Raw genomic sequence first — 12961 nt, 5'->3', positions numbered from 1 at the left:
AAATTTCTTTTTTTTCCCTGAACCTGGTGGGGGAGGGGTGGTTGTAACCTGCCTCTATCAGAGGATATTTTTCCTCCAAATTTGTCCAAACCAGCACACTGATCATGACTGGAAAACCACTAGACACATGAATTGCAAAATACCACTAAGTCCCTGCCTGCCCACAAAGCAGAGCAGAGAATCAGCTAGCAAGACTTCAGATAGTCCAGGTTCAGACTCCGTTTGTAAATCAGAGGGGTTATTGATCTAATGCACTTCAGGTATGGCCTGAAAGACACCAAAGGCATCACCTGCCATCCCCAGAAAAGGAAAGTGCACTTGAGTAGATGAACAGCTTTTACCAGTGCAGCTGAGAGAGATACTTGCACTTTTCTAGGGCTAGAAATGTTTCCCTGTTCAAACTCATTTTCCTTATCACCTTACCTAGAGAAATACTGTATTCTTCAGACCTTGACCATAACACAGTTATCTGCAGCTGTACATAAGCTGTCAGAGCTTCCAGACAGTGCTACCCCATAACATCACAATTCCCCTTCTATCTTCCTTCTGCACCAACATTTGCTGCTTGGACTTGCTGAGCCCTGTGCAGAATTTGTGATGAAGGTTCTTGCGAACAGCAATCAGGTTTCCAAGCAGATCAAAGTGTCTGTCTCACAGCTGGGTAGACAGAGAGATGATCAAGGGTATCTGCAACGGCCTCTAAAGACACTGGTTTTTTCAGTGCTTTCCTTTGTCCCCAGCCTTTCAGCCATCACCTGCTGACCCCTTGCTGTATATACCCAGATCACTTTCTGAGGACCAACTTCTGTGATTTGCTTTGGTCTCAAGAGCATGCTCACTAACACAATGCAAAGGAGGACAAGGACACTCCTGAAGTAACTGCAGTCTTGCCTACTTCAGACTGCAGAAGATTTTTATCAGAAGGGAACACACAGCAACTTGAACCTGCTCCCCTGGAGAATAGCTCCTCCCAGCAGGACTGACTGAAGCCCTGGTCCAGGAAACCTGCTGACCAGTAACAATTCAGTTCTTCCTATGTGACACCCTTTTACCTTTCCCCCAAGATACCAGGGAAGATTTCATCGCTACCAAATTCTAGGTTCAGAGCTGTTGTCTTGGTACCTCCCTAGCTGCTAGGCTTTGAATTGATGCTTAGCACTCTGATGGGGGGAAGCAGCATACCAACTGAATGGTCTTTGGCATCAGTGGCAGCTGGTTTTTAAAATATGCCTTGAATTTTGACAGCATGATTTAAAAGTCAAGTTAACTGGATTTGGCAGAGTAAGTAACTCGTAAGATTGTCCTGAGCAGGAGCTTACGCTTAGGACGTTCTCAGTTAGAAAGCATTTGGCCTCTGAATGATACCAAGCTTCTATGTGTTGTCGGTGTATGGTTGGTAAAAAGGGACCCTAGAGATCTGCTGCAGATAAACAAAAGCTCTTTGTCTTCACCATTCATGCAGGACTCAGGATAGAAGAAGTGGGAAATGGACTCAGCATTTTCACTTAACTCACCACATAATTTTTTTGTCCAACAGTCATTTTTATCTTCTTTGGAGAAGTTGTTTGGGAAGTATCTGGAACTGCAGATGATCTCCTGTTGCTGCTGTTGTTCCCATTGGGTAAAATGGGGAAACAGAGGATGACAAGAGTTTCAGTAAACACTTTCTCCTTTAGCTGACAGGTACCATGTGCATATATTAGCCAACATGTAAGCAGAATTTTTTCAAGAATTTTATTTAATTATTTGTCACACAGCACCATATTTATCACTTTTTCCTTGAAAACAGATTATTTGTACTATGATAACTCTCTTTTACCTCAATCACACACTGGGATTCTACTATGTGACACAAATGATGAACATACTGACAACAGTCACTATCTAGAGTTCACAGAGCAAAGTATTTGGCAAGGGAGAACAAACAAATACTGACAGAGGAACTCTTAGGAAAATTATGACACAAAATGAACAAGGTCATTATGTGCCAGTTTCACATACAGAGCTGTCCAGCAGAATAGAACCTCCCATAAGGAAGGAAGGAAGCAAGGAAACAAATTCCTGACTCTGCAAGGCACTGCAGCTGTTTCAAGAGATTAAGCATGTAGCTGGAGTCCTGCCTTGCTCTAGGTGAAAAATCAATATTTGGTGAAGTTGCTGAGATTCTCTGTATTTGGGGCGAAAGAATTTTACATTCAAAGCTCAACTTCAGGCATCTATTTTTAGGTAAATTATTCTGGCTGACAAGCTGTGAAGATAAAAGATGCTGCAGGTCTCACCTCAGACGCTGTAAACTTGGTCTGCCTCAGCCAATCTGCATTCTTCTATTACTTGCAGAGATCGGATCTCAGCAAGGAACTCGTTCCCTGAGCTGGGAACCTAATTAAGATGGTTCAGTTCTTTTTAGCTTTTTCTGAATTATCTCACTGACGAGCTTTCAGAACTGCCATAACCCTTTAAGATCATTCTCCTTTCAGTTAGTCCCTTTCATGAACCACCACTCTAGTCTCCCAGACAGTAGTTTGTTGACATAGGTTGCATTCAAACTCCTCCCTGCATATTAAGAGCTGGAAGCAGACATTTTGGTTCACCTATCAATTAATTTAGAGCAAACCTGACAGTGTTGAACAGAGCAACTATCCCCATGTCCACAGTATGATACCTGGCCGTGGCACTGCAGAACCTGGAGGAGCAGCTGTTCACACCATGCTCCGTGGTACCAAAGGTTCTTGCTCTTCAAGACAGCCCGATTTCAAACCCGTTTTGGCTTGGCAACCCTCTCAAAAGAAAACAAAATAAAAAACCAAAACAACACAAAACCCTCCAACAACGCTCCGCCCCCTTTCCCCTATTTAAGTCATTCTCTAATGGTAGGATTTGATAGTTTGTTGGACAAGATTTTGAAAAAGAGGTCACCTTGTTCATGGCTCCCAAGTGTGGCTGTCATCAAGTTAGCGCACACAAACCGAGGCTGGGTTTTTTGTTGCTCTTTTTTAATTAACAACCAGTTAACAATGCAGCCTGTTTGATCAAATAATGCTTTTTATAAACAGCTTGCCTTCTCGAAGACAACCTTGTGACAGCATGTCTGTGGAAAAGCCTTTGGAAGGTTCTGGTGGCCACTGGGTCTTTATATGGCTCGGGCCAGCCCTCGGACCACAGGAGGCCGAGGCAGTGGTTCTTGTCCCGAGGCTTATCATGCTTGTCACAGGGAAACAAACTCTGGCATCGATCACACACACGCTGGAACTGTGCTTCCCTCTAGCGTTGTCAGAGCTCTGAGCTTGTGGAGAATGCGCAGCGACGGAGCGGGATGGCACCACAATGATCCAATCGTGCCTTAAAGCTGCAGGGCAAACCTTGCTGGGTAAAATTTCTCGTTCTCCTCCTATACGAGGTTCTCATTACAGATGAAAGAGCAGCTGAAGGGCGTGGGGGAAACTTCAAACACACACGGCCAGTTTTAAAGGATGCGAGTCAAAATTAAAAACTGAAGCTGACAAAAACCAGGACCACGCTTGGGTTTGGGGCAGCCCCGGCAGAGAGGCATTTGAAGGTGGTGATTTCTGGAGAAGCTTCAAGTTTGTTTTTCTTAATTTTTCTCTAATTAGAAATTCTAGATAAAAATTAACATGAACAAGAGATCTCATAAGTGAATTCCAAGTATGACCTCTCTTTCAGGTGAAAAGGCCCACAGGGAATCATACTCCCAGGACTAAGTATCAGGGACAGCATTCACCACTCAAATGGAAGAAAAAAAATCTACACGCACAACTGACATCCAAAATGGCTCAACATAATTTATTTTTTTATGTTAAAATGTACAGAGTTCTTTTGAAAGTACTTGCTAGAAAGGGGAAAAAAAAGTGATATTACATACAAGGAGAGGAAGGGAGACCATCCAGCCAGGAGCGTATGACATGAAGAATTACAAAGGCATCTAGGCACCCCCTTCCCCTTAGCTTACAAGTCACCATGAACAAAGTACAAAGAGGTTACAAAACAGGAAAAGCAAATATAAACAGACAGGAATAGACTCAGCTTCATTTGTACATGCGGCTTTTAGAGGCATCTGGAGCTCCTATTCACACACTCTAGAGATCTCTTTAAAGAGAATTTTATCTTTCTTAAAATAGTTTTTAATATTCTACAACAAAGATAAAAAATTTTAAAGATGGAATGAAATGAAAAAGCTCTTATTTTTAAAAGGCATCGAAGTCACTAACAGTGAGATTTTTTTTAATTTCTTTTAGAAGATTACCCAAGTTATCTTGCTAAAAATACATTTTTTTTTTTTAAACAGAAGTGAAAAAATGGTAGGTACCAATATTACTGCGTTGGATAATTTCTTTTTATATATAGAAAAGAACTTTTTTTTTTCTACAATAGTTCTACAGTCACAAAGGTTTGTGGAAAAGGGAGCTGCCCAATTGATAAAAAAACCCATACAAAACCAAACCAAACATAAAGGCAAACAAACTGAATTCATGGCCCTCGTTTCAACAGCTTCTCCTCCTGTCTCAGACCCACCCCCACCCCCAGGAAGCAGCGACACAGCTGAAGATCTAAGAAGAGAGGGCAGCACAGTGCGCTTTCTACACGGGTTATTTGGAACTGGAATAGTATATACAGAGAAATGGGGTCCTACACAGCCTTGTACATGCTCAAAACTAAACAGAAATAAAAAGTGGAAGTCCTTTGAATTCTGCCTTTTATGGTTAGCAGTTACTGGAGGAAAGTCCATTTTAGTGCATCTGAAGAAACCCCAACTTTTAGATTCTTTTGGTTTAAAAACAAAAGGAATTAGTCTTATTAATGTGTCTGTATTTCTACTTCATATACAATAAAAAAAGAACTTTACATTAAAGGGCTGTCCCTTTTTGTATTGGGTGACATGCCAGCAGTGTAGCCAAAATTAACGTAAATTGGATTTTGCAGTAATAAACAGCAAAATCCTGCCGCCTAGATCCTGCTACAGTGTTGGGACGGTTTCACTGCTGTAAGAGGCCGATTCCCTTCTTTTCCCACACTAGATCAAATGTGTGGCTATTCCTATAAAATGGATATCAAACACAGTAAGAGAATCAGGAAAAACATCACTGACCCCCAGAAAGCGGCACATTCAGCAACTTCCTACCGCAGACCAGGAATGGGAAGAGTGACAAGGACACCACAGGGTTCTCATCCCAGTCACCAAATGCACACTTTATCTTCCACCATTTCCCAAGCCAAGAGGTTAACTGGAAACAGCTGCTTCTGAGCTCAGTCTGACTCAAAGGCTCAGAACCAAAACCCTCAGCATTTCCACGTATGTACTAAAGCAGTCTGGGATCTCAGAGCTGTGGCTGACTCGCAGGTCACCAGAAGAGCCTGTAACTATTTTCTCGTCCTAACAGACCATTACCCACCCTGTCCTCTTCACGACTGCCGAAGGGATACAAAACAAGTTCTCTTTTGAGATGCTTCCAGCAGTTCAGTGACAGAACATGTGTGCATGCATGCACATGTGTGTTCACGTGCATGTCTGGGTGGTGAATGGGATCATTTTAAAGTTACATTATATTTTCAGCATAAAACATACAATTTCAATTAACTCATCTACAAAAACACCAATGTGAATAGTTTATTGTTTCCACCTAACTCCAAATTTTACTGAGGGTGAGGGAGTCAAGGAAAATTAAAGATTTTTCCTGACTTGCAGAAATAAAGATCTTCATTTATCCTCTGTGTCCCCTTCCAAATCTCCCAATAAGTGCCTCCTGCTAGAAGTAGGAAATGTTAGGTGGGGTTTAGAGGGAAGGGTTGTTATTCTTTGAGATGTCAAACATTTTACATGCCTGCAGCACTAGAAACTGCATACAGAGGGGCACAGGGGAGGGAAAAGGACATACATTGAAAAAAAATTTAGGAAGATGATTTCACGTTACACATAGTCTGTCCACCTTGTCAGCAAAGTAAGGCTCTTTTTAAATTATGAAAAGATTTTGTGCATGTTTCCCCTCTAAAAAACATCTGTAAGTGATTTTAGCTGTAAAATGTTTGACGATTGTGAAGAAAAGAAAAACAAACAAACAAACGAACATCAAAAAAATAAAGACCAGGCTTCCTAAAAAATAAAATAAACCAAAGAAAATCCCTCTAAATCTACAGCAATATTTTAACTGGAAAAAGGTCCATTTTCTCTGGTTCGTCAGTATAAAAGGTTCCTTTATTTATATTTATTTCAGTTTTTTAGGATGCAAGTTGATCTTGCTCATCTTCTCATGTATGGTCCATTAAGAGACTGCTTGGGCACCCCAGCAGCATTCATGTAGCTGTGATGGGAGGGGCCAGTGTACATCATGTTTCCATGAGGATTTGGCTGCATAGGCTGCTGGGTATAGGCCTGGCTCCCCATCATTCCCATCTGCATCTGCATAGGATACTGTGCTGTCTGATTCATGTAGGCAGGGTTACTATGGTAACTGCTGTTCATCATGGGCTGTGTCATTCTGTAGCTGTTCATGGCATTCAGGGTGTTCATATTCATGGAGTTCACGTTGTACGGGGTGGTTGGCATCAGGTTGACTCCCATGTTCATGCCCCGCTGCACGGCCAAGGTCCGAGGCCCAGCCTGCATGGCAACGGCTGGGGGGCTGCGGCCGTACAGCTGCTGCTGGTGTGCGGTTGCTGAGGGCAGGGGGGCTGATTTGGAGCGGATGGAAATGTGCCCCTTGACTGGCATCTGCCCCTGCAGCCTCTGGGTATGGGGAATACCAATATTGGTAGCAGACATATTACACTGAAGCAGAGGTGATGTGAGGTTCATGGTGGTGGATGCCAGGTTTGGTGGGGGTGTCATAGTGGCTTGTGCTTGTGGGGTGCCGGCCAGGGGGTGAGAGGGAGCCAGCTGAGCCAGCCCTGTGTTGGAAAGAGAAACGCTGGTTGCATAGGAAGTCACAGCAGGAGAATGGCTATAAGGCATGGCATGAGGGTCCATAATGGTGTTTGTCAGCTGCTGCAACTTGGCTAAACTGAATGTGGCTGATGGTTGTGAATAGCTCCCAGCACCAAAATCTCCTGGAATCCTCTCATAGATACTTATGTTACCAGTGCTGCCTGATTCAGGTATTTCCATGATCATAGGTGCTGGGGTGAAGCTGTTGTTCATGCTACACTGAGATAATGGAGGTTGCTGCTGGGGTGGAGGTGGAGGCTGTGGCTGCTGGGACTGAGGCTGCTGCTGTTGTGGCTGTGTTGTTGGTTGCTGGTTACTTGGGGGCCTTTCTACTACACAGCTCTGAGGTGACTTGATATTACAGTTTGCTGCAGGCTGGACACTGTTTTGCTGCATCATGCTGCAACTGCTGCCAATGTTTGCCATTTGCTGAGTGACAACACAACTGTTCTGTGTGAGGCTGCTAGAAGAAGACAGTCCTCCATATGAACAGCTGCTCTGGGAAGAGTTATTTCCACAAATGCTGCCTCCCATAGTGGAGTCATAGCTGCTGGGGTTTTCATAATTCTCTGTAGTGCTCTCAATGCTGCCAAGGTCACTGAAGCCACTATCCACCACCTGCTGAGAGTGGTCCGATACTGAAGGCACATCCATCATGGGGCTGGTCTCCATGTTCTGCATAGAGGGTGCGGACAGGGATCCTTGTTCAGGACTTATCTGTGTGTAACTGCTCTCCAGAGCGGGCACATTTGGGCTGCTGACAGAACGCACAGACTGGCTGGGGTGGGACTGAACAGAGGATATTGGACTGTTGTGTTCTGAGGCCTGGCAATCTTCAACCATTGATATCTGAGGATCCTCCTCAGTTTGGGTATAACTCTGCAAAGTCTGACAAGCTGCAAGAGTTTCTTCACAGTCCTGGTAAGCTACATCATGCTCATTGCTTTCCTCCTGTGTCAAGGACTGGACAGCTTGAACAGTTTCAAGATCTAGTTCACTATGAGGAATCTCTTCCTCTTCCTTTAATTCAATTAACCCCTCTTTATTACTTTGCTCTTCTTCATGATCATCTTCAGACCCAGGGACATGCTCTGAGCCCACTGATGTCTCATTGGAAGCCTGCTCTTCCTCAGAATCTGCCTCTGCTTCATCTTTTTCTTTTGCATCTGCTCTACTGCTTGGTATGCTTGTTTCTAAAAAACATTCTTGCACCTGAGGCTCCTCCTTCACCCCTTCTTTAACAGGCTGTTCCTCCAATTCTTTTTTCTTCAGAGACTCTGGATGACCATCATCTTCATCATCAGCATCATGATCTTCGTTTTGATTTGTCGCTACTGCAACTTCCTCTTCTTCCTCATGGTCGTGCTCAGGTTCGTCTAATTCTTGCTGCTCTTCTTCTGATTGCCTCTGCTCTTCTAAAATCCGTGGCTTCTCCTCTACTTCCTCTTCTATCTCAGGCTCTTTTACTTCTGGCACTGGACTGCTGTTGCTGTCCACAGGAGAAACTGCTCTTGCTTCACCGCTTGCTGTATCTTCCTCTTCTCCCTCTCCTACCTCTTCTGCTTCCATATTCACATCTTCCTCTTTCCTCTCCTCAGTGAGAGGCAGGTCTTTCTGCTCAACACGTTCTTCTTTATCTGAAATTTTGGCCTTACGCCCTGGTTTTGCATTAGCTACCGCTTCATCAACTATTTCATCCTGAACTGATGGTGGCACATCTTCCCGGCTCAGTTTAAAACCTGGTTTTCGACCAGGTCTTTTCTTCCAGTGGACTGGTTTTCGGCTTTTCCCTTTTGGCCATCCCTTCTTCTTTTTCATAGGTGTGGAAGTATCAGGCTCAAGTGAAGAATCCTTTGCTTCATTATTCCTCAGCATAGATAATGGTTTCAAGGGTGGGTTACCTGAAAATACAAATTGAAAGACACCGTTCAAACATTTTTGTTTGACCTAAGCATTCAGGGAAGCTTTCCCAAGCATGCCCAATGTATTTATCAACTTCAATATTAGCCTAGCTTAGAAATATTAGCTTAGAAGGATCAAGGTCTGCTCATTAGCAGCATGTTGCACATTACATTTTCAAAGAACATCAACATTTTCAAGATTTTCTGTGTTCAAAGCTCTGAGCCTTTAATACACAATTCAAATTAAGCTCTAAGCTATATAATGAAGTCCTGAGAAGACAAATTTTATTTATAAAATATGTTCACAAATGAACGGGTTGCAGTGTAGGGGAACATATGAAGTTGCAATAAAAGCATGTTTCCATTTAGATCTGGGCATCTGCTTAAGAAAGGAAATACTTTCTCTTTTTTCACAGCTTTATGCTTTTTAATGCCAACAGAAATACAAAGATGCCTGGATTTGGCTAGTAATTTTTTTAATTGAAGGAATCATTAACAAGAAGCTGAATTTCTCTTTCATCTTTTATTTGATGAAGCAAGATTTGCATTTCAGTGATTTCCAAACACTCAAATAGGTTCAGAGCTTATACAGCCAGAAAGGAATGTGATTGCTTACTGAGAACTTACTGAATAGTATAAGGCATTCCCTGAATTAATTTTGGTTTGAACCTGTCAATTAGGACAGTCAGTGACATTTTATACATCTGTATAAAGGGGAGTTATTCTTGCCCTTTGCTCAGACAGGGATTTACTTTAAATACCTCCCTCCAATGATAAGCATTCTGAAAAAATTCTGGGTATTAAAAAATGAATTAAAAAATCAGTAACTCCTTATGTCATCCAAAAAGAAGTATTTGGAATGTGCATAAAGAAAAGAAAGGATCTGCCAGTCAGACAGCATACTGTTGTACAGGAAGAAGGTAACACTATTTTCATAATACTTATTAAAGCATTAACACTTAAACCCTTAGAAATAAACCCCACCTCTTAAAAAAAAAGCCATCACTATTTCTCTTCCCTGTCTTTCACATTTCGTATCTACTACAGAGGATTAGATTTACCACATTCACAGTAAAACTTGCACGCAGAACTAGGAAAAGCAAAATAATACAGCCCAGCCATTACCAAGCTTCATCTTCCCCTACACAACACTACTCAAATTGCACAGATTTGGTAGAATATAGAGAAACAAACTTTGTTTTTGACACCCCAGAACACCTTCTGTCTTCCAGAATGTCTAACCCTTACTAAAAACTGGCCTCAAATCACCACCCTACACTAACCATTCTCACTGCTGCCCTGACAGCAATCAGAACCAATCCAAATTCTCATCAGACACCCATTTAAGAAACCGCAATGATGCATTTCAGCGAAATATTAAAACACTTTCAATGGATTGCCTCAGCTAGACATTAAGTTCTCAGCAGAAAAACCTGGCCCCAAGTCAGAAAGTTAAAAAAAGAAAAGAAAAAAAAAAGTCAAAAGTAGGCTTCTGTAGTGATGGGAGAACCTCCAAAAAAATTCTAAGATTCCTATAAACACTCCTACCTCATAGTTATGACTAAAATAGTCTAAATCTGAACCATTTGTTAATTGCTGCAACACTGTATTTTTGAAGTGTCATAAGGCAGTGCTGTCCCTGCCACCTAGCCTAATGTTTTTATCAAAATAAAAAGCCAGCTGTTTATGATGAACATGTTTAGGTAACTGACAGCACACTGTATTTTCTCTAAGGGCATTACAGTTTTAACATGTATGTGCAAAGGCATCTACACTGAAGACAAAAGCAGCCAACAGAGATGTGATGTCAGGAGCTGCAATACCCTAAAACAATATGGTTACTACTTTATTACTTCAGAGGCTCTGACCAATCTGCAGAAGCTCATGGGGAAAAAAAGAGGAACAGAAGTGAGACAAGGGAACAGAAAACACTAAATGACAAATATTTATAAAGTTGGTGAGCCAGAAATTTATCACTGTAGTATAAAATGGATGTCAGTTAATACAGTGGCTTTCCAAGTACCATTTTTGATCCCTGGGCACTTAATGGACTATTTGTAGTCTGCGAAAGATAGTTAAAAATCAGTGATTTATTTTATAAAAAAATATACGTGAGTGGAATCTCTAAAGAGATCTGCATCTCCACCAGAAAACATTCAGAAGAGCACAAATGAAAAAGACTTAAAACAACCGATGTAACAGATCTGTCTCCGACTCCATAGGCTTATTAATAGTGCTGGAGTATCACAAAAATGTATTTAATGAGTAACCTAATCACAACAGAATTTAAAAAAATTATATCTTATACCAATGGTATAAGATGACTGTGCATGTATTCCCACTAAGGAAACTTAATGCTGTAAGCACATGTTTGCACTAAATCTACATAGTTATATGCTGTAGTAAGGATTTAAGGGTAACTGATGCTAAATAGAAAGTAAACCTGGCTATTATCATATTAATGCTTTTAGTATTAAAGTACTTTTAGAGAAAAATTCTTCTCTGGTAACCACAGCCTAATTGAAAGCCATAAATTAATGAGGTAACAATTTTTTCTTGTGGGATAATGGCACCATATTTGTTTTTCACACAGTTGTTCATTTTTATTTCGCCGACTGCCTTGCACTATGTAGCCCATCAAAACAACTGGACATCTAACAGCCATAAAGAAGATTGCTAATGGAGCACCTGAATGACAGATGCTTCTTCTGAATTGTCAGTGGACTCTAAGCAACCAGTCACAACCAAATTATCTTGTTTTATGAACTGAAGGTTCAGAGAACTTTAAGGAGGTATGAGAAGCTGAGAGGGTGAACATGCAATGTGATGAAGAAGAGGATGTCAGAAGAGACAATTTAATATTTCCCTTTGTTATGGAAAACCGGGGGCTTGCCAGTTCATTTCCGTTTTGTTTCTGTAAGTGACTCTGCTACATAGGTTTTTCCACAATCACAGATACCAATTCCATTAGGAAAGCTGAATCAAAAGGATAGCCTGGGATCAGGTCATTGCCAATAAGACAGTTAAATATATGCAGCACATTTTCATAAAACTAGGGAATGTCTGAGACTGGTTTGCCTGGTAATTTATGCCTAACCTACATTTCAGCTGGAAGTTACAAGCCAAAGAAAGCAGCTGGTTCTGTCATGAGCTGTTATCATCCAATACAATCTATCAAACTTTCACCAGTGTACCACCAAACATACCATTATTGTCATCAGACTCCTCCTCATCTCTGGACTTCCTCTTAGAAGAGGGTCTATGCCTGAGTGTGTCTGGTGGGGCTAAGTGCCGAAAGTATCCACTGGATGAAAGTTCACTCTCCTCCTCTTCATCCTCCTCCTCCTCTTCCTCCTCCTCCTCCTCAATCTCAAACGTAGGCTCTAATCGGGGCATTGGTCGTTCAGAGTCTGAGTCCTCAAATGGTTCATCCAGCACTTCCGTGGTTTCTGAGATTGTTTCAGTGACAACACTGCTGTTGTGGTGCTTACGCTTGCGGACACGCCTCTTGCGATGAAGAATTGGTTTCTGAAAGTGGAAGGTGGGAAAAGAGAAGACATTTTATCATGTGCAGTAGAAATAAAACACTAGATAAATACAAAACATGAACAGCAGAGAGTTCCACTCTAGAATCCAGAATTCACTAGAAATACTGACTGGCACCTGCCACTAGTTAGAATTTAAGCAGCTGAAGTGAACAGCCCATCCGTAACAGCTGGAAGTTTAGACACACTACAACACAGATGTGAACAGCCTAGAATAAGGTGCAAAAATGATACAGAAGAGAACTTTTTAGTGCAGCATCCCATGAAGAAAGGATTTGCTTAGATACTTTGATAGAATTCACATCTCCATGGTAAATAATTTCAAAGACTTTACACTCTGATTTCAGTTGTTTAGAGAGCATTTGTTTTGTAAGCTTCTTTCATAACTAGGACTGTATCTGTTTCTATTTTGCATTACTGAGTAAAACTTTAATAACTAAGTTAGAAAAAAATTTAAAAGCACAAGATAGAAGCTAGAATCAAAAAACCCTCAAACTCCTACCTCTGATTCACCAAAAACCACCACTAAAAAAAGTCAGCAGGAAGTACCCTGCAGAGAGAGTTCTGGAACACTGAAC

General features: G+C 41.6%; 1 protein-coding gene across 1 annotated transcript in view; it reads right to left on the bottom strand.

Moving 5' to 3' along the window:
- Positions 1-3827: 3827 nt before the first annotated feature.
- KAT6A (lysine acetyltransferase 6A) overlaps positions 3828-12961 on the bottom strand; it is a 39184-nt gene continuing 30050 nt past the window's right edge. Inside the window, exons 17-18 of the mRNA XM_082298249.1 lie at positions 12045-12366; positions 3828-8838 (exon numbers count right to left, since the gene is read on the bottom strand). Coding sequence (XP_082154375.1) covers positions 6254-8838; positions 12045-12366 — 2907 coding nt within the window. The 3' untranslated portion in view covers positions 3828-6253. The remainder of the gene's footprint in view (positions 8839-12044; positions 12367-12961) is intronic.

The sequence above is a fragment of the Coloeus monedula genome, assembly GCF_965178545.1.
Source record: "Coloeus monedula genome assembly, chromosome: 28".
NCBI lineage: Eukaryota > Metazoa > Chordata > Aves > Passeriformes > Corvidae > Coloeus > Coloeus monedula.
This window is presented reverse-complemented; position numbering and strand designations above follow the sequence as displayed.